Source organism: Mesoplodon bidens, assembly GCF_964165515.1.
Source record: "Mesoplodon bidens genome assembly, chromosome: 4".
Taxonomy (NCBI): domain Eukaryota; kingdom Metazoa; phylum Chordata; class Mammalia; order Artiodactyla; family Ziphiidae; genus Mesoplodon; species Mesoplodon bidens.
In genome coordinates, this window is record NC_138160.1 from 60,304,372 (window position 1) to 60,324,816 (window position 20,445).

General features: G+C 36.7%; 1 protein-coding gene across 6 annotated transcripts in view; it reads right to left on the reverse strand.

Moving 5' to 3' along the window:
* The window catches only part of FAM169A (family with sequence similarity 169 member A), a 63,360-nt gene that overhangs the window by 4,898 nt on the left and 38,017 nt on the right, over positions 1–20,445 (reverse strand). For 5 of the 6 annotated variants that reach the window (XM_081230820.1, XM_081230822.1, XM_081230818.1 and 2 more), the window contains exons 6-11: positions 15,596–15,775; positions 10,966–11,094; positions 10,336–10,448; positions 7,809–7,848; positions 7,123–7,273; positions 3,179–3,335 (exon numbers count right to left, since the gene is read on the reverse strand). In XM_081230820.1, coding sequence (XP_081086946.1) covers positions 3,179–3,335; positions 7,123–7,273; positions 7,809–7,848; positions 10,336–10,448; positions 10,966–11,094; positions 15,596–15,775 — 770 coding nt within the window. The remainder of the gene's footprint in view (positions 1–3,178; positions 3,336–7,122; positions 7,274–7,808; positions 7,849–10,335; positions 10,449–10,965; positions 11,095–15,595; positions 15,776–20,445) is intronic. The other variant, XM_081230821.1, reaches the window with a different exon arrangement.

Here is a 20,445-nt window from a genome sequence, read left to right on the forward strand (position 1 = left end):
CAAAGACCCAATGCAGCCAAAAATAAAATAAATTAATTTAAAATAAATTAATTAAAAATAAAATAAAAATTAGAACACTGATGCACTCAAATTTTAAGAAATAGACTTGGCTGGATTATATAGAACCCCTGAAATCATATAATGAATGTTTTCCTAAGGGATACTGAAATCAGAGACTTAGAAAAATTAATCTGGCCAGAGAGTATAAAGAATAAACTGCTGGGCTTCCCTGGTGGCGCAGTGGTTGAGAGTCCGCCTGCCGATGCAGGGAACACGGGTTCGTGCCCCGCTCCGGGAAGATCCCACATGCCGCGGAGCGGCTAGGCCCGTGAGCCATGGCCGCGGAGCCTGTGCTCCGCAACGGGAGAGGCCACAACAGTGAGGCCCGCGTACCGAAAAAAAAAGAATAAACTGCACACAGAAGGTAATTATAATAAAACTCACAAAAGGACCAACTACAGTATGAGAAATGTTAAAAGGAAGAAAATGAGAAAGATATAGCAAAAGTTTTTATTAAAAAACAGAATTTTGGTGAGTAACTATAAGTGAGAAGCAACAGAAGAGAAAAACTCAGTCCTTCAAGTTCTAGGTTTGGGAACAGAATGAAAAATAAGAAATAGGAAAAAAGGCTCAATAGAGAAGTGATAGGAAAGAACAGAGATGTTAAAATTTAAGATGATAAAAGACATCTGTCTAAACAGATATATTCAGAAGGCAAGTAATACTGAAGTCTGGATCAATACTGAAAGTCTGGAGTTACTGGTCACCCCCACAGAGATGACCATTCAGCCATTAGACTAGATGTATTTTCAAATGAGAAACATGAACAAAAGAGCAGAAAGTCAAGAACTGAGTCTTCTAGAATGTCCACAAATACAGGGGAAAAAACAGGAAGCAGAAGAGTCAAAAAGCAAATAAATAAAACCAAACAAAACTTCAGAGAAGAACACCAAGAAACCAGAACACAACAGTGTTATAAAGCCAGGGGACTAGAGGATCTGGAGGAAGAGAGAGTAGTCAACCTAGGTAAGGAAAGCCACCAGAATTGAGTGAAAGTGTCACTGGTGACCTACAAGAGTAGGTACTCACATGTATTATTGGACAAAAGAAACAGGTTACATGAAGTATGTACAGTATAATCTTAAGTTTTTAAAAAAAAACAACCACAAAAATATACATTCCCGGGGGCTTCCCTGGTGGCGCAGTGGTCGAGAATCTGCCTGCCAATGCAGGGGACACGGGTTCGAGCCCTGGTCTGGGAAGATCCCACATGCCGCGGAGCAACTAAGCCCGCGAGCCACAACTACTGAGCCTGTGCGTCTGGAGCCTGTGCTCCACAACAAGAGAGGTCGCAACAGTGAGAGGCCCACGCACCGCGATGAAGAGTGGCCCCCGCTTGCCACAACTAGAGAAAGCCCTCGCACAGAAACGAAGACCCAACACAGCCAAAAATAAATAAATAAATAAATTTATTTAAAAAAAAAAAAATATATATATATATACATTCCCGTAGACATCTAGAAGCATATAAATCCCTTTTTTAAAATATGTCGGGCTTCCCTGGTGGTGCAGTGGTTGAGAGTCCGCCTGCCGATGCAGGGGACACGGGTTTGTGCCCCGGTCCAGGAAGACCCCACATGCCACGGAGCGGCTGGGCCCGTGAGCCATGGCCACTGAGCCTGCGCGTCCGGAGCCTGTGCTCCACAATGGGAGAGGCCACAACAGTGAGAGGCCCGCGTACCGCAAAAAAAAAAAAAAATGTGTTTGCTTCCCTAATTTTTACAAGAAGAGAAAAAATGCCATTTAAAAATACAATTTCATGAAGTAGAGGAAACAGGAGCTAAATTGGAGCAAGTTAAGGAAATAAAATCAGTAATGCAGTTTCACTTGCTTAGCTCCTGGCTGGACTTGACAAACAGGTAAAAGATTTTTAAAGAAACTTAAGTATGGGGGCTTCCCTAGTGGCACAGTGGCTGAGAGTCTGCCTGCCGATGCAGGGGACGCAGGTTCGTGCCCTGGTCCGGGAGGATTCCACATGCCGCGGAGCGGCTGGGCCCGTGAGCCATGGCCGCGGGGCCTGCACGTCCGGGGCCTGTGCTCCGCAGCGGGAGAGGCCACAGCAGTGACAGGCCCGTGTACCGCAAAGAAAAAAAAGAACCTAAGTATGTTTGAAAGAAGAAATAAGGAATCTGTAAGAGAGGAAAAGACTGAAGATATTAAAGAAAAAGAAGGATAGGAAATAGAAAAGATGAAAAAAGAAATGAAGCCAGATAAAGAGTTTTTTACTCAGTCACAAAGGATTTTCCTCCTTGTTTTCCAGTGGTAAAAAAAATGAATTTAGTTATTTTACTAGGAATTTGTAAATCAACTGTAGTCAAATACATATGTTTTTTCTGGACAACGAATTCTATCCTTCTAACCAAAATAGGGGTGCAATTTAGGGCTTGTTGGACATTAAGGCATTCTAACTGTTTTTATAAGGTAGACCTCTTACAGTCACATCATTTGTGTCACTTCTTAAGTATGTTTAATTCTACAAATTAATTTGTACTTTAAATATACTGAGGGACATTACTAACTAAACATCCTCTATTTTATCTTTGCAATATGTAAAACTTTATAAACTCAGTTTGAAATATAAAATACTTGTAACTTTATCCTCTACTACCTGACCTTGCTTTAGACATATATGCTTTTTTTTTTTTTTTTTTTAATTTATTTTGGCTGTGTTGGGCCTTTGTTGCTGCACGCGGGCTTTCTCTAGTTGCAGCAAGCAGGGGCTACTCTTCATTGCTATGAGCAGGCTTCTCATTGCAATGGCTTCTCTTGTTGCAGAGCACCGGCTCTAGGCTCACGGGCTTCAGTAGTTGCGGCACATGGGCTCAGTAGTTGTGGCTCACGGGCTCTAGAGCACAGGCTCAGTAGTGTGGTGCACGGGCTTAGCTGCTCCGCGGCATGTGGGATATTCCTGGACCAGGGCTCGAACCCGTGTTCCCTGCATTGGCAGGCGGATTCTTAACCACTGCGCCACCGGGGAAGTCCCGACATATATGCTTTTTAACATTAAATACAATTTCTACTAAGAGTCTAAAATACACGTTATGCTTTTCTAACAATATATGACTAAGAAAGTTAAATTTTACTTCCATTCATTTTATTTAATAAGTGAATCTCCTACCTTTTCACCTTCTTGCTTTTCCAGGCCTGGCTGGGTTTCTGGTGCTGGTCGAACATTTTTATCACTACTTTCATCCTCAAATTCAATCACACTCTGTTCAGGTTCTTCTTCCAAGAATTCTTCTGAGCTCTCTGATGTTCGTGCAGTAGACTCCAATCTACAAAACCAAAGAAAAATATTCTTACATGTTTTATTAAAGATGAATATAAAATTTCAGAAATCCGTTAATAAAGTAACACTTTAGAGAATCAACTAAGTGTTGTTCAGACAACAACTTCAAATTTTACAGATCCCAAACCAACCTCTTCATCTTCTTACAGGTTTGTTCTCTTTCCTACCTTGTTCTCCAGTTCTATCACCACCTTTTCAATTATGTAAACTAGACCTTTCTTTTACTCTATCTATATTGATTGGATCTTATTCTCCTAGAATGAGCATACATCTCAGCTTACCTGGGACAGTCCAGTTTACAACTTTTGTCCCAGCACTGGCATAATTAGGGGCATCCCTCATTTTACTGCACTTTGTTTTACTGCATTTTGAAGATACTATGTTTTTGCTAATTGAAGGTTTGTGGCAATCCTGTGCTAAGCAAGTGGATTGAAGCCATTTTTCCAACAGTATTTGCTCACTTCATGTCTGTGTCATGTTTTGGTAACTCCCACAATACTCTGAACTTTTTTTGTTATTATTATATTTGTTACAGTGACCTGTGATTAGTGATGGTTGATGTTACAATTTTAATTGTTTCCAGGTGACACACTCATATAAGATGACAAACTTTTTTTGTAATGAATTTTTTTATTGGAGTATAGTTTACTTACAATGTAGCGTTAGTTTCTGCTGTACAGAAAAGTGACTTGGTTATACATATACCTATGTCCACTCTTAAGATAGCAAACTTAACTGATAAATGTTGTGTGTGTTCTGACTATTGCAACTGATTGGCCATTCCCCATCTCTCTCCCTCTCTTTGGGCCTCCCTATTCCCTGAGACACAACAATATTGAAATTAGGCCAATTAATAACCCTGCAATGGCTCTAAGTGTTCAAATGAAAGGAAGAGCCACACATCTCTCACTTTAAATCAAAAGCTAGAGACGATTAAACTTAGTGAGAAAGGCACGTTGAAAGCTGAGATAGGTAGAAAGCTATGTCTCTTGTGCCAAATAGTTAGCCAAGCTGTGAATACAAAGCAAAAGTTCTTGAAAAAAATTAACGGAGCTACTCTAAGTGAACACACCAGTGATAAGAAAGCAAAACAGCCTTATTGTCGATATGGAGAAAAAGTTTTAGTGGTCTGGCTAGAAGATCAAACCAGCCACAACATTCCCTTAAGCCAAAGCCTAATCTTGAACAAGGCCCTAACTCTCTTCAATTTTTTGAAGGCTGAAAGAGGTAAGGATACTACAGAAAAAGAGTCTGAAACTAGCAGAGGTTGGTTCATGAGGTTTAAGGAACGAAGCTCTCTCCGTAACAGTGCCAGGTGAAGTAGCTAGTGCTGATGTAGAAGCTGTATCAACTTATCCAGAAGATATAGCTAAGATAATGAATGAAGGTAGCTACACTAAACAACAGATTTTCAATGCAGACAAAAAACCCTACTGGAACAAGATGTCATCTAGGACTTTCAGAGCTAGAGAAGAGAAGCCAATTCCTTGCTTAAACTTTCAAAGGACATCCAAAATATATAAACAGCTCATGAAGCTCAATATTAAAAAAAACAAACAACCCAATCAAAAAATGGGCAGAATGGGGCTTCCTTGGTGGTGCAGTGGTTGAGAGTCCACCTGCCGATGCAGGGGACACGGGTTCGTGCCCCGGTCCAGGAAGATCCCATATGCTGCGGAGCGGCTGGGCCCGTGAGCCATGGCTGCTGAGCCTGCGTGTCCGGAGCCTGTGCTCTGCAACGGGAGAGGCCACAACAGTGAGAGGCCCGCGTACCGCAAAAAAAAAAAAAAAGAATTACAGTTCATAAGGCAATAGTTGCCACAGACAGAGATTCCTCTGATGGATCTGGGCGAAGTCAATTGAAAACCTTCTGAAAAAGATTAACCATTCTAGATGCCACTATGAACATTCATGATTCATGGGAAGAGGTCAAATATCAACATTACCAGGAGTTTGGAAGAAGCTGATTCATACCCTCATAGATGACTTTGAGGGGTTCAAGACTTCAGTGGAGGAGGTCACTGAAGATGTGGTAGAAATAGCAAGAGAATCAGAATGAGAAGTGGAGCCTGAAGATGTGACTGAACTGCTGAACACTCCTCCCAGCTTTGTGCCTTTGCTCATGTTACTCCTGCAGTCTAGAACTGCACAATGCAATACAGTAGCCACGAGACACTTGTCATTATTTACAGTAATTAAAACTGAGTGAAATTAAAAACTCAGCTCCTCAGTTGCACCAGCCATACTTCAAGTGCTCGGTGATGAGCAAACTGAGTAGTGGCTGCCATGCTGGACAGGGAAGGGCAGACAAAGAACGTGTCCACCATGACAGGTTCTTTGAACAGCCCTGGTGTATACCAGGGGTCAGCAAACTTTTCCTTTAGGTTTTGTGAGCCATATGGTCTCTGAACAACTACTGAACTCCACCAGGGTAAAGCAAAAGTAACCATAATAAAAATGTGAACTAATAAGCACAGATATGTTACAATAAAATTTTATTTCCAACAATAGGTGGTGGGCCAGATTTGGCCTATAGACCATGGTTTGTAGACCCTCGAACTAGAAAAGAAAGTCTTCTTTCCCAACTCTGCTTGTTGACTTTCTACTTATCTTTGAAGCCCTAGCACAAATGTCAAATTTCTCTATCCCCTCAATTAGAATCAATCACACCCTCCTTTGCATCCACAGCACTTTGCACTTCTATTATTATATCACGATCCACCTTGTAGTGCTCTTAACCTGTGTCACAGGTACAGATATGTGCATTAGAAACTAATAGATTCTTCAAGGGCAAAGATGAAGTTTTGTTCTTCATAGCGTCTGAGCACTTAAGCAGTTAGTCTCACTGTTACTATTTTATAAAAAGCAAAAAAAAGTCCACAATAATCCTCAGGTGTTCAATTTAAAATTTACTGTTACATTCCCTTCTAAAAAGGGTATTACAACAAAATGTTGCTGTGAAAAAAACTATAATTATCTAAACTCATTACTCTTTTCACAAATTAAATATTTACTTAAATTTGACTTTAAAGTGATGAATTTTTCATTAAAATATAACATTTACATAATTATCCAAATGGAAAGTTACATACATAATGAAATTAGCAGAGCTACAGAATTCTCTACCTGAGTAGAATAATTTCACAACTAAAATGGCAACACTATGAATGGTTGACTCAGGAACAGTTAGCAGGACCACCAGAGCAAAAGCCTAATTTAACTATAACACTGAAAATCTTGCTTTCTTTAAGATTCAAAGGAAGATAGAGAATAAGGTTTTGATCCAAGTGTTCTGTTGATTCAGCTGGCTATTAAGTTTCTGGAGGAGTTGACAATACCATTTATGGCTATCACTAATTGGTTATATTCTATAACCCAGTAAAATGAATTAGTTATAAAGTAAAATTGAGGGTTTTTAAAATTGACTAAACCTCAGCATGTCTAAAAACCATAGCTACTGTCAAATGCAAAGTTGACAATAATGACTCATTTGGGATAATATAATCACTAGAATATTCTCCTGGATTTTCACACAAGAGACTAAATCATGAGTTTATTCCACTCTCTTACTAGCAACTTCTCCCTATAACACTGTCAAAGGGACACTTACCAAGTGTAATCAATAATTTTGTGGAAGAACTCAAATACAAAGTTCTACACCAAGGTCATTTACTACACAAACAACATAATAAACTTCACCTTAAAAACTAAATACTAAAAATATGAAAATAAGAATAAACAAAATAATGAGAGTAAAATAAACAATACTTCACTTGTTCACTGAAGCTGTAGGTGAAGTCTGGGGAGTCTTTTCTTCTTCCCCTTGAGAACTACTAAATTCAGAATCCTGAAACCGTTTTCCAATCTTTGGCCGCTTTAGATGACTACTTCGAGTACGAGTGGAAACAGGTGTTTTACCGTGACCTGAGGAAAAAACGGCAAAACTATAATTGATTGATTATGTATTCAAAGGATTACCTATTAAAATACACAGAAATGAAAAAAAACACAGAAATGCAAGAACTATGCTAGTTTACCTAAATCCCCAACATTACACACTTCCTCTCCGTCACTTCAGGTTAAGAAACCATGTCAGTGTCTTTTTCTAAATTACGAAATAACCTTGTCAGTATTCATTCCTCACATTTCTGTGTTACCCTGAGCTTTTTGCAAAGTGTTTCTGCATTTTCACTTAGACCCTCTTCCAATAATCTTGGGAAATAAACAAGGTAGACATTACTGTCCCTATTTTACAGGTAAGGAAATGAAAACAAAAAGGGCAAAATAGCGTACCTAACTGTTCACACAGCAAAATCAGTGGTAAAAGAACCCAGATCTAGATTTTAGGGCTGGAGAAGTCTTCACTTTGCTCTAAGGGACACACACACACAGACACAGACACACACACTTAATTCTAACTGTCTCAAACACTTACTAATAGACCAGCTGAATTTCTTACCTTCAGAAGTACTTGCAAAGGCATCTTTTAGAGAATCAATCTAAAACAGAGATACAGATTAAAACCACAAGTTTTAGATCCTTTCTTCTCCCTATGGATCTACTTCATACAGTTACAAAGAAAATCTTTTAAAAAGTTTTTCAAAGAGCACCTTTTGTACTCACTATTCATCAACTAAGAAACTCACTTAGGAAGTAAAAAAGCTATATTACAGCTTCAGTTTATTAAGAGCTTAAGAACTTCGGAAGCCATCTAATATGCTATAGTGATGTACACGGGGTTTCTGAATGTTCTGTTCTTGGCTCCCTTCTCTTCTCAGTCCACATCCTCCTTCTATGTAACTGTATCTACCACCTTTACTTCAAGAGCTATTTGCTGATGAATCCAAATATACAATTTAATCTCCCCAACTTTTCCCCTGATTTCCAAATGATGAATCCAGATATACAATTTAATCTCCCCAAATTTCTTCCCGATTTTCAAAGCTCTATTTCCAGTGAAATCTCTCTGCAGCGGATACTCCACCAATTTCACAACCAACCTGTCCCAAACTGAAATCTTATATTTTCCCAGTATTATCCTCTATCTTGGTTAATGGCAATAACAATTCAGTATGCCATTCCAACCAAAATCCCGTGAGGCAGTAATGCCTTCTTCTTGTCCCTCATTCAATCAACCACAAAGCCTGTCAATTCTGACTGAAGAATCTCTCAAAACTGCCCCCTCTTTTGTACTACCAATGCTTTAATTCAAGCATTTATCATCTTTATCATGAAGGTGTACACCTTATATATGTACAATTTTTGTCAATTATACCTCAATAAAGCTAAAAAAAATGTAGTTAAAATAAACAAACAAAACCACTTCCCCATGTGGTTATTGATTAAAAAAAGATAAAATAGTTTAATATGAGAAATATTTTCCTTGAATTAAAATATTAAAGTAATATAAGGAATATGAATTTCTAAAATGAAAAAAGTCTAATTTATATTGCCAACCTTATGGTGAAATTTTAATATGTTCTCATTAAAATAACACATTTTAAATGATATGGCTTAATATAAAAGTAGATCATTGCTCTCACCACATGTATGAGAAGAGTAGATTTTTCTACTTTCCCTAGTCTTATGATATCTGACCAGGACTAAAATGAATTTGAATATATCTGAGGAATTTGGAATGCAGTATAATAGAACTGGGGCTTATTCTGAAGTCTGAAATTCCAAAGTAGAAAAAAACCCAAAAAAACTGAACTCCTTATATATAGTTACTGTATCAATATTATTTATATTATCCTTAAAAATGTTTTAAAAAACTTTTACTCAAATAGTCAACGCTCATGCTAACTAAGACAGGAGAAAAGAGGCACAAATACGGCTTCCCTGGTGGCGCAGTCGTTGAGAGTCCGCCTGCCGATGCAGGGGACACGGGTTCGTACCCCGGTCCGGGAGGACCCCACATGCCACGGAGCGGCTAGGCCCGTGAGCCATGGCTGCTGAGCCTGCGCATCCGGAGCCTGTGCTCCGCAACGGGAGAGGCCACAACAGTGAGAGGCCCGCATACCGCAAAAAAAAAAAGGGCACAAATAATTCCCCAAAGCACTGTGTCTCTGAAATGTACATGCATTTACATAGACATATTCAACACTCACTAAAAATACATTTAGATACCCGTGTACAAAACAAATATGACTGTATTAAATGCCACCACAACAAAACACTGCATAAAAATAGACCTCTAGGATCCCATCAATGAACCTGTATTTTAAATAATATCAAGTAGTTTCTAGAAAAGTACCTGGTAAGTCCTCTGGAATTCAGTAATGGGACCTGCCCTTCTACTTTCAGGTTACCTAGTATTTGCAAAGTATATTACATTCTACAAAGACCTAACACATATAGCCTCAAGACTTCCCAAAATAACTTCATAACCTTTGACCTACTACTAATTCCACTTCTAGAAATTTATCTGTGCAAGGAAATAATTACATTTGCACAAAGATTCATGTATAAATGCATTCATGGTTGGGTCACTTATAAATATAAAAAACTTAAGTATAAATGTTAAGGAAACAAATGCTGATATTTATATATAATAGAATAGTGTACTATTTAACAACGATTTAAAACAGTAATGACATAGAAAATGCTTACAATATTATGTTAATGGAGAAAAGCAGTTAGAAGCAGCATAAAAGAATAAAAACAAAAATGAAACATATGCAGATACATGTTTCATAATATATATTAAGTACATATACAAAAATGTTAGTTGCTACATCTAGGTAATGGAATTGTAGATTTTTATTTTCTTCTATATTATTTTGTGTATTCCCAATTATTTTTCAAAGAAAATTAAATCTTAGAAACCAACTAACAGAAAATGCCATGTAACTAACACAACAGAAGTTACGTAAGTCTGTTGAATGAACAATAACATTAAAAAAGTTAAATATTAGTATTAGCTGAACCTCTTTTTAAAAAACAGCAAAATTATTATTTCCTATAGCAAACAACAGTGTACCTACAGTTAGCTGCATCTCACTAGACAGACTGTCTTCAGCTCCTGCTTCACAGTCTGGAACAGATGCAAGACCGTATTCTCCAGACACAGGTCTTTTAGCTTCATTTTGAGAAACTGCTGTGTGTAAAAGAATTTTTTAAATTGTAAACCAGTTAGTGTCTGCTTTTAATTGTGACACTCTTTGTACTGATTTTTACAAAGCCCTAAAGAAGGGTGTTGAAAATCCAAGTGTGGGATATCCCCTTCACCAATATCTTATGATGAAGCCTTGCAATTGTAAAGAGTCTTAAACAGTTATCTGTATTTAGTGACTTCAAGGGGAGATGCATGAAACTGGGTACTACACCTTTGATCCACTGATGCCTATTCTATGCTGTTTGAGTAAACTGTGTTTATTTCTTACCCACCAATTCCTACTGGACTACTGGGCTACATTCTACTGGACTACTCTAGGTCCTCTGACTATTAGTGACTCAAATGTTTACATATAACAAAAATTCAAAGTTTAGACAAGGAGGTCTGCTACTAGAGAGATCACATTACAATACACCACTACTCTGGACTATAAGACACAACCATCATTAGGCACTGCTTTTTTAAGCTGGACTTGTGTTCAAATTGAAAACATTCTTACCCGTAATTTTAAATGCTTCTCTTTGTAATGCTCTGGTGATTGGTATTCTCTGGTACCAGTGTCCAACACCTTCAACTTCCCAAAGCAGTTCATGGTCTCCTGGATATTTTTCAAAGTACTGGTTGCAAGCTGAAAAACACATTGAAAGTTTTCTAGAAATCCCCAAAATCAAGTGTTTGGGCAAACAGAAGATGGAAAGTAAGCTGCCCAAGTCACTTAATGGGGCTAGCATAACTTTGATACCAAAAACACCAAGGAAACTCAAGAAAATTATACAGCAGTCTCATTTATGAATAAACAAAGATAAAGACGATAAACCTCACCAGTTGTGAAGGAAATATAAGATGAAACAGCAAGATTCCATTTTCACACCCATCAGATAATAACAAGCATCAGAAAAATAAGGGAAATGGAAACTCCCACACTGCTGGTGTGAAAACAATTTTAAAGTGCTTAGGCAAGTTGAAGAAAAATATTTTATGATCCAATTCTACTTCTAGGTATATACTGTAATGACTTATACACATGCAGAAGACGGCATCTATAATGATCATTACAGGACTGTTTTGGGGGTACAACCTCGGTGCCCATCATTAGGGGATATATGAATAAATTATGTATACAATAAAATACTATACAGCAACTACAACCAATAAACTACAGCTACATATAATCAACGTTGATAAATCTAAAAAAACAGCCAGTAAAAAAACAAGTCAATATTACCTACAAAAGGATGCCATTTTATAAGTTTAAAAACACATTAAACAAAATGATGCAGCATCTAAAAAAAACAAAATAATGCCATTTGCAGTGACATGGTGACCTAGAGATTGTTATACTGAGTGAAGTAAGACAGAGAAAGACATCATATAATACCGCTTATATGTGGAATCTAAAAAAGGGTACAAATGAACTTATTTACAGAACAGAAATAGAGTCTCAGATGTAGATAACAAACTTATGGTTACCAAGGGGGAAAGGGGTGGGGGTCAGATAAACTGGGAGACTGGGTAGTGTACACTACTATATATAAAATAGATAATAAGAACATACTATATAGCACAGGGAACTCTACTCAGTACTCTGTAATGACCTAAATGGGGAAAACAATCTAAAAAAGAGTGGGTATATGTATAACTGACTCACTTTGCTGTACAGCAGAAATGAACACAACATTGTAAATCAACTATACTCCAATAAAAATTAATTTAAAAAATAATAAAATAATTTTAAAAATGATACAGCCTCTGTGGAAAATGGTTTGACAATTCTTCAAAAAGTTAAACATAGAATTATAACCCAGCAATTCCACTCTTAGGTTTATATCCAAAAGAACTGGAAGCAGGGACTCAGATATCTGCACACCCATGTCCACAGCACCATTATTCATAGAAACATGGAAAAGTAGAAACAACCCAAGCATCCATCAATAGATAAATGGATAAACGAAATGTCACATATTCACACAATAAAAATCTACTCAGCCATAAGAAGGAATGAAATTTTGATATATGCTACAAAAAGGATGGAACTTAAACATTATGCTATGTGAAATAAGGCACAGAAGGGCAAATATTGTATGAATCCACTTATGTGAGGTACCTAGAATAAGCAAATTCATGACAGACAGCAGAAAAGAAGTTAGAGAATGAGGGGAGAGGAGAAGGGGGATTATTGTTTGAAGGGGACAGAGTTTAGACTGGGGATGATGAAAAAGTTTTGGGTATAGACAGTGATGATGGGGACACAGTATTGGGAATGTGGTTAATGCCACTGAATTGTACCCCTACAAATGGTTAAAGTGATAAATATTATGTTATGTATATTTTATGACCAAAAACTGTTGAGGAGACACTGCTCTGGGAAAGATCCCCGGTATTCTCCTTACTTACTGCAAGTGGTAAGTTCTCCCACTCTTTGGCTTGGTATGTCTTCTGGCTCAACAACCACCAAGAGGCGAACCCAGTTTCCAGGCAACACCTCTAATAGGGCAAATGAGGGGAACTTCAATGCTATTTAAATTATATTTTGGGAAGTGTGAAAGTCTAAAGTAACTGTTTAAATAAGAATATATACAAAATAAATCTAAAATTATTATTTTTAAAAACTTTAAATTTCTTAAAATAAAAAAGCACAAGAAATAATGCTTTATAGTGTTTATAGACATAGACTTATGTGTGAAAACATGGGCAGGAAGGATATACACCAACTTGAGGAACACAATTATCTCTGGGGAGGAAAGAAGAAAGGGGAATGGGATTAGGGAGGGGTCCAAAGAGAACATCAACTGTACCTACGTTTTGTTCAGGTCTCCCAAAAAATAAATGAAAACAAATATGGCAAAATCTTAACATTTGTTAATCTGGACACTGGATATGTAGACACAAGGATACCATTTGCTCACTTTTCCCCCACATATTTGACAATATTTCTCATGTTTTCTGGTTGTAGTTCCTATACTTATTAGGAAGGGAAAAGCTGGAGAAAACCAACAAGCCACATCTAGTCCTTTGCCTGAATTAAAATAACTAAAATAGCAGAGGATGCCTTACATAATACATAAGCACCTATAATTCATTTGGTATTCAATTTATTTATCATGAGAATCCTAAAAAAGGGTAATAAGAGAGTCTGCCTGCAGTAGATGTGTTTGCATTCCTCCCCAAATTTAATAAACCAATAATTAGACTTCAAGAGGAAAATCCATTTTCATATTATCCAAGGGTATACAGGGTTCATTCCATTCTCATGTATGGGTCTAGAGAGAAATTGTGATTCAAGATGGACATGCAACACTTGGCTCTTGTTTTATGGATTTTTGGTATTAAAATGGGGGAAAGAAACTTAGAACAAAAATATTTTTTCAGTGGAAATAAATATCTGATGTTAGGTTAAAATCAATGGTAAATTATATTTTATAAAAGTTTTCTAATAAATTACTTTCCAGGTTAAATATTACTTCATTAAGAAAAGAATAGTGCTAAGGACTTTACACAAATGCAAATATAAATCCACTAATTGCTTTTAAAACACCACAACACAATATATCCACACAATGAAATACTAAACAGCATTCAAAAAGAATAGAGCTACATAAATCCACAGGAATGAATCTCATGATAAAGATGAATAGAAAAAGCAAACTACAGAAGAATTCATACAGTACATATTATTTATATAAAGTTTTTTATTTTTTTTTGCTGCACTGCACAGCTTGTGTGATCTTAGTTCCCCAACCAGGGATTGAACCCCGGGCCCTCGGCAGTGAAAGCACAAAGTCCTAACTACTGGACTGCCAGGGAATCCCCTAAACTTTTTAAATATGTAAAACAACATGACATTGTTAGAGGATGTATACATATGTATTAAAAGTCTAAGAAATGCATGGGGAAAATAAATGCCAAATTGAGGATAGTGCTTATTTCAGGGAAGGGAGTAAGCTAATTGGATAGGACAGAAGTTCAACTTATATTGGCAATGATCCACTTCTCATGGATGGTACATGCTGGATGATACATGAGTATTTGTTACCTTATTCTTTATATTTTTTTGTATATCTGAAATTTCTTTTTTTTAATTTAAAAAGCCACCACAGACAAATAACCCAAAGAAAGAATGGTTAAAGGATCTAAATAGACATTTTTCCAAAGGAGAGACATAAATGACCAATAAGCACATGAAAAGATGCTCAACATCAAATGCAAATCAAAACTACAATGAGATGCCACTCCACATCCACTGAGATGGCTCTAATAAAAAAGACAAATAATAATGAGTGTTGGCGAGGATATGGAGAAACTGCAACTCTCATACAATGTTTATGAGAACGTAAAATGGTGCAGTTGCTTTGGGAAACAGTTTGGCAGTTCCTCAAATGGTTATGACCAATTTCATCCACACCTAGGTATATACACCAGAGTAATGTCCACACAAAAACTACACAAATGTTCAAAGTAACACTATTCGTAATATCTAAAAAGTGGAAACAATCCTCAAGTCCATCAACTGATGGTGGATAAACAAAATGTGGCATATCCACACAAAGGAATATTCTTCAGCCATTAAAAGAAAAAAATGAAGCACTGATTCATGCTACAACATGGATGAACCTTGAAAACATTTATGCAAAATGAAAGAAGCTAGACACAAAGGGCTTACAATAGAATTATATCATACAATTCCATTCATATGAAATGTCCAGAACAGGTAAATCCATAAACACAGAAAATAGATTAGTGGTTGATTGCTAGGGGATAAAGGAATGGGGGAATAGAAGAGTGACTGCTAATTGGTACAGGTTTTCTTTTTGGCGTGATGAGAATGTCCTGGAATTAGACAGTAGTTATGGTTGCATAGCTGTGAATATAATAAAAAACCACTGAATTGTACACTTTAAGAGGGTAAATTTTATGGTATGTGAATTATATTTCAACTTTTTAAAAAAGTTACCACACCCCCAAAATGCCATTTATGTGGAGGTAAGGGCACATTTGCAAAATTAAGCCCTAGAGAGCCAAGGAATATAATTTACTTAATATTGATATATGCACATTTAAAATATCCTGCAGAAACAAGTCAGAAGTGACACTGAGACAAGTTTAACTTCCTAAAAATTTAATCCAATTACCTGTGTACATGAGAGAGGTCAGTGGATACCGCAAGCCAAGTGCATCTTCTGTAAAGGAATCAACAAAGTCCTCCAGCATATGAAGCCCAAAGTCTTTGCCTCTATATTTCTTTCTTACGAACATTGTATCAAGAACTGGCAGTTGGTAGCTTTGGGTAAGAAACGAGGCACATATGCTTCCTGCAGTCATAAAACAGAAATCCAACAATTTTTCACATTTAAAAGGCCATATATGTATATACATTTAGAGAATATGAGTTAAATCTAAAATTGTTTAGTTTTTCTTACATGAAGAAAAATGTTAAAGACACACATAAGTTTTATAATATAAAATGCTTTCCAGCTATTACATATCATAATGTATACAAGATGATGAGAAGAGCTATTTATTTTACGTTTGCCAACAGTATCTCATACAAGATAAACAACTATTACCATTTGATGAACTATATACTAGAATATATATTACTGTCCATAGACTTGCACAGCTTTAAAACTCATCAACTATTAAATTTTCAAATTTAAAGAGTATTTGGTGATTGTATATAGTTTATATTATAATACATGAAGTATCTAATTCCAACCTTATTATGTGAATATTCATCTTTTCCCTTTACTTTTTGCCTAGTGATTACAGTCTCATTTGTATCTATTTAATGATGGCAAAGAAGTGAATTAGTTCTCCAAATTTTTAAGGACTGTGGATTAGGACTAAATGGAAACATCTGTTTTAGAAATGGCTAAGTCAGCAATCTTTCTGCTGTGAATATACATTTTAAAATATCTTGTACGTTTAAGGTTTAACAGGAGAAATGTTTGTAGTAGTAATTAAATGTCTCTCCTTGTTACATTACAGAGCTATTCTGATTTGTCTTTTAAGAACTCTGATTTGGGTTTTGACCCTCCAAATAGATGTGTAAGCTCCTGTAATGTATCTTAAGATAGTTTATAAGTTGAGGGCATCATGGTGGGGCGGCCCACTTTCTATTAATTTTAATATTAATTCATAGTTAGCTATCAGTCAACATTCTACTTTTTTGTGCCTCAAGTAAAACAATCTATTATTCTCAGTTACATTATTCACATGATTTTGGATAATTATAATAACGTAGTTCAAGAAAGAAACAAAATTTCAGGTAACAAGCACCTCACAAATTAACTTTTACCAATCATATCATTTGATGAGTTGGTCAGTGTAACAAGGCTTTTTTTAGTTCAACCAAATAATGAATTACATATGATTAAATTGGAGAACTCCAATAACTTTTTGCAATAGACTCTAAGACTATCAACTAATTTAAATTCAGAATAGTTAACGCACATTGCTACGTACTTAGATCTTCACGGCTGACATTCAGTTTGGATACTGCTAAGGGTCAAAATGTCTTATATAGTGATTTAGTTAACAATATTGTATTATATACTTTAAATTTACTAAAAAGGTAGATCTTAAGCGTTAGCACCTCAAGAAAAAAAAAGAAAGAAAATGGTAACCATAAATATATTAATTATCTTGATTTTGGTGAATATTTCACAACGTACATCAGATCATCAAGTTGCACACATTAAACATATACAACTTCAAATTATCAATTATATTCAATAAAGCCTAAATAAATTTTTAAAGAATCTAACAGGTAGTCTCACCAACAAGCTACTGTGACCATTATCAGTTTTTAATGCCTTAAAATCAGGGTTTTCTCATAGTAACTGCTAGAAGTGATAATGAAATCAAAGGAGACATTACTTTATAAGTAGCAGTAATTCAAAGGACAAAGCAAAAATGAGAAGAGAAAGCACTATCTAGTTCTCAATACCATCTGAGGATCTGTTGCTACTTACTATTGTGCGTGCCTCAGAATACCAATTATATGAAGTAAATTTCCCACAAATTAACTTTTTTTTTGTTTTCACACAAACATTCCTTTAAGCAGAGAAAAGGTAAAGTCCAGCATCTAATAGTGTTCAAATGGTCAATTTATGGAACTAATAATGTTCACAAAGTTTAAAGTTCTACCATTTACTCACCATGTACATATTCATTTCAAAAAATCATGCTAATTCTCTTTTGCCTACACCTCAATACTTATTTTTGTATTTGTATCAGGTTCTACCCTGATACAAAAGCAATCAAATAAAGGGCAGAAAACCTCTGCCCTGTTACCAGAGTTTCTTCAGACACATCAACAGCTGCAGATAATAGCACAATTACTTAGTAAAAACCACAACCTCCTTAGATGAAGTTTTCATTAAAATAAATCTACTAATTGAAATGAAATTAAATTTAGCATTGCATATGGCAGCTTGAATATTTATGTTCCTCAGAATACCATCTTTGGCCACCTTCTTTTTCTACATGCTCTCTCTGGGTAATCTCACCTACTCTAAAGCCTTCTACCATTTATCCAAATGCTCATGACCACTAAACTTTTTTTTTTTTTTTTGCTGTACGTGGGCCTCTCACTGTTGTGGCCTCTCCCGTTGCGGAGCACAGGCTCCGGACGCGCAGGCTCAACGGCCATGGCTCACGGGCCCAGCCGCTCCATGGTATGTGGGATCTTCCCAGACCGGGGCACGAACCCGTGTCCCCTGCATTGGCAGGCGGACTCTCAACCACTGCGCCACCAGGGAAGCCCACCACTAAACTTTTATTTCTGTAATACATGAGACTTACTACAAGATGAATGGAAGAGCTCATATAAATGTAAATACAACAAAAAACACATGATCATCTCCAAAGACAAAGCAAAATTCAGTACATTCATGATAAAAATACTCAACATCCTCAACCTGATAAGGGATCTATGGCTAACAAACATCACACTTAATGGTGAAAGACTGGATGTTTCTCCCTAAGATCAGGAAAAAGATAAAAATGTTTATCCTCACCACTTCTACTCAACATGGTAAGGAGGTTCTAGCCAGGGCAATCAGGCAAGAAAGGGAAATTAAAGGCACCCAGATTGGAAAGAAAGAAGTAAAACCACATTCACAGATGACATGATCTTGTATACAGACCTTAAGATTTTCATCTTAAGAAAACCACTAAAAAATTATTATTTTTTTTAAAAATATTTATTTATTTATTTGGCTGCACTGGGTCTTAGTTGGCACATGGGATCTTTGTTGCCAAGTGCAGGATCTTTTAGTTGAGGCATACAGGATCTAGTTCCCTGACCAGGGATCAAACCTAGGCCCACTGCATTGGGAGCACGAAGTCTTAACCACTGGATCACCAGCGAAGTCCCAGAAATCCAGTAAAAAATTATCAAAACTGATTTTTTTTAAAGTTCGGCAAGGTCACAGGATATAAGATCAATATACAAAAATCAGTTGGGGACCTCCCTGGCAGTCCAGTGGTTAAGACTTCCACTGCAGGGGGCACAGGTTCGAACCCTTGTCAGGGAACTAGGAACCCACATGCCACGCAGGACAGCCAAAAAAGAAAAATCAATTGTATTTATATACACCAGCAATGAACAATCTGAAAATGAAATTAAGAAAACAATTCCACTTACAATAGCATCAACAAATAATAAAATTCTTAGGAATAAATTTAACAAAAGTACAAAACTTGTATACTGAAAACTACAAACATTTAAAAGAAATTAAAGAACACTTAAATAGGGCTTCCCTGGTGGCGCAGTGGTTAAGAATCCACCTGCCAATTCAAGGGACACGGGTTCGAGCCCTGGTCCGGGAAGATCCCACATGCCGCAGAGCAACTAAGCCTGTGTGCCACAACTACTGAAGCCTGCGCTCTAGAGCCTGTGTGCCACAACTACTGAAGCCCATGCGCCTAGAGCCCGTGCTCCGACAACGAGAAGCCCGTGCACCCCACTCGCCGCCAACTAGAGAAACCTCAGGCACAGCAACAAAGACCCAACGCAGCCAAAAACAAATAAAATTAAAAAAAAAAAAAAAGAACACTTAAATAAATGGAAAGACATCCCATGTTCATGGTTCAGAAGACAACATTGTTAAGATGTCAATACTCCCCAAACGGACCTACAGGTTCAAAATCCCAGCTGGATTTTTTGCAGAAATTGACAAAGTAATCCTAAAAATCACATGGAAACGCAAAAGAACCACAAACAGCCAAAACAATCTTAACAAAGAAGAACAAAGTTGGAAGACTCACACTTCCCATTTTAAAACTTACAAAGCTACATACAGGAATCAAGCCAGTGTGATACTGGCACAAGAATAAACAGAGACAAACAGAATAGAAGTTCCAGAAACAAAACCTCTTATTTATGGTCAACTGATTTTCAACAGGAGTCCCAAGGCATTTCTATGGGAACAGAATAGTCTTTTTAAATGAATGGTGCTGGGACAACTGGATATCCCTATATGCAAAAAAATGATGTTGGACCCCTCCCCCTTTCCTCAGACCATATATAGAAATTAACTGCAAATGGATCATAAACATAACTTTAAGTGCTAAAACTATAAAATCTTAGAAGAAAACACAGAAGTAAATCTTCACCACCTTGGGGTAGGAAAAGCCTTCTTAGCTACAACACCAAAAGCGCTACACCACCAAAAGCAAAAGTGACACATAAAAAGAAGATAATTGGCTTTTATCAAAACTAGTGTTTCAAAGGATACCATCAAGAAAGTAAAAAGACAACCCAAAAAATGAGAGAAAATACTTTCAAATTATATATCTGATAAGGGACTTGTATCTAGAATGTATGAAAAATGCTTACAACTCAATAACAAAGACACAAATAAAACCCAATTTAAAAATGGGTTGGGTTTCCCTGGTGGCACAGTGGTTGAGAGTCCGCCTGCCAACGCTAGGGACACGGGTTCGTGCCCCGGTCCGGGAAGATCCCACATGCCAC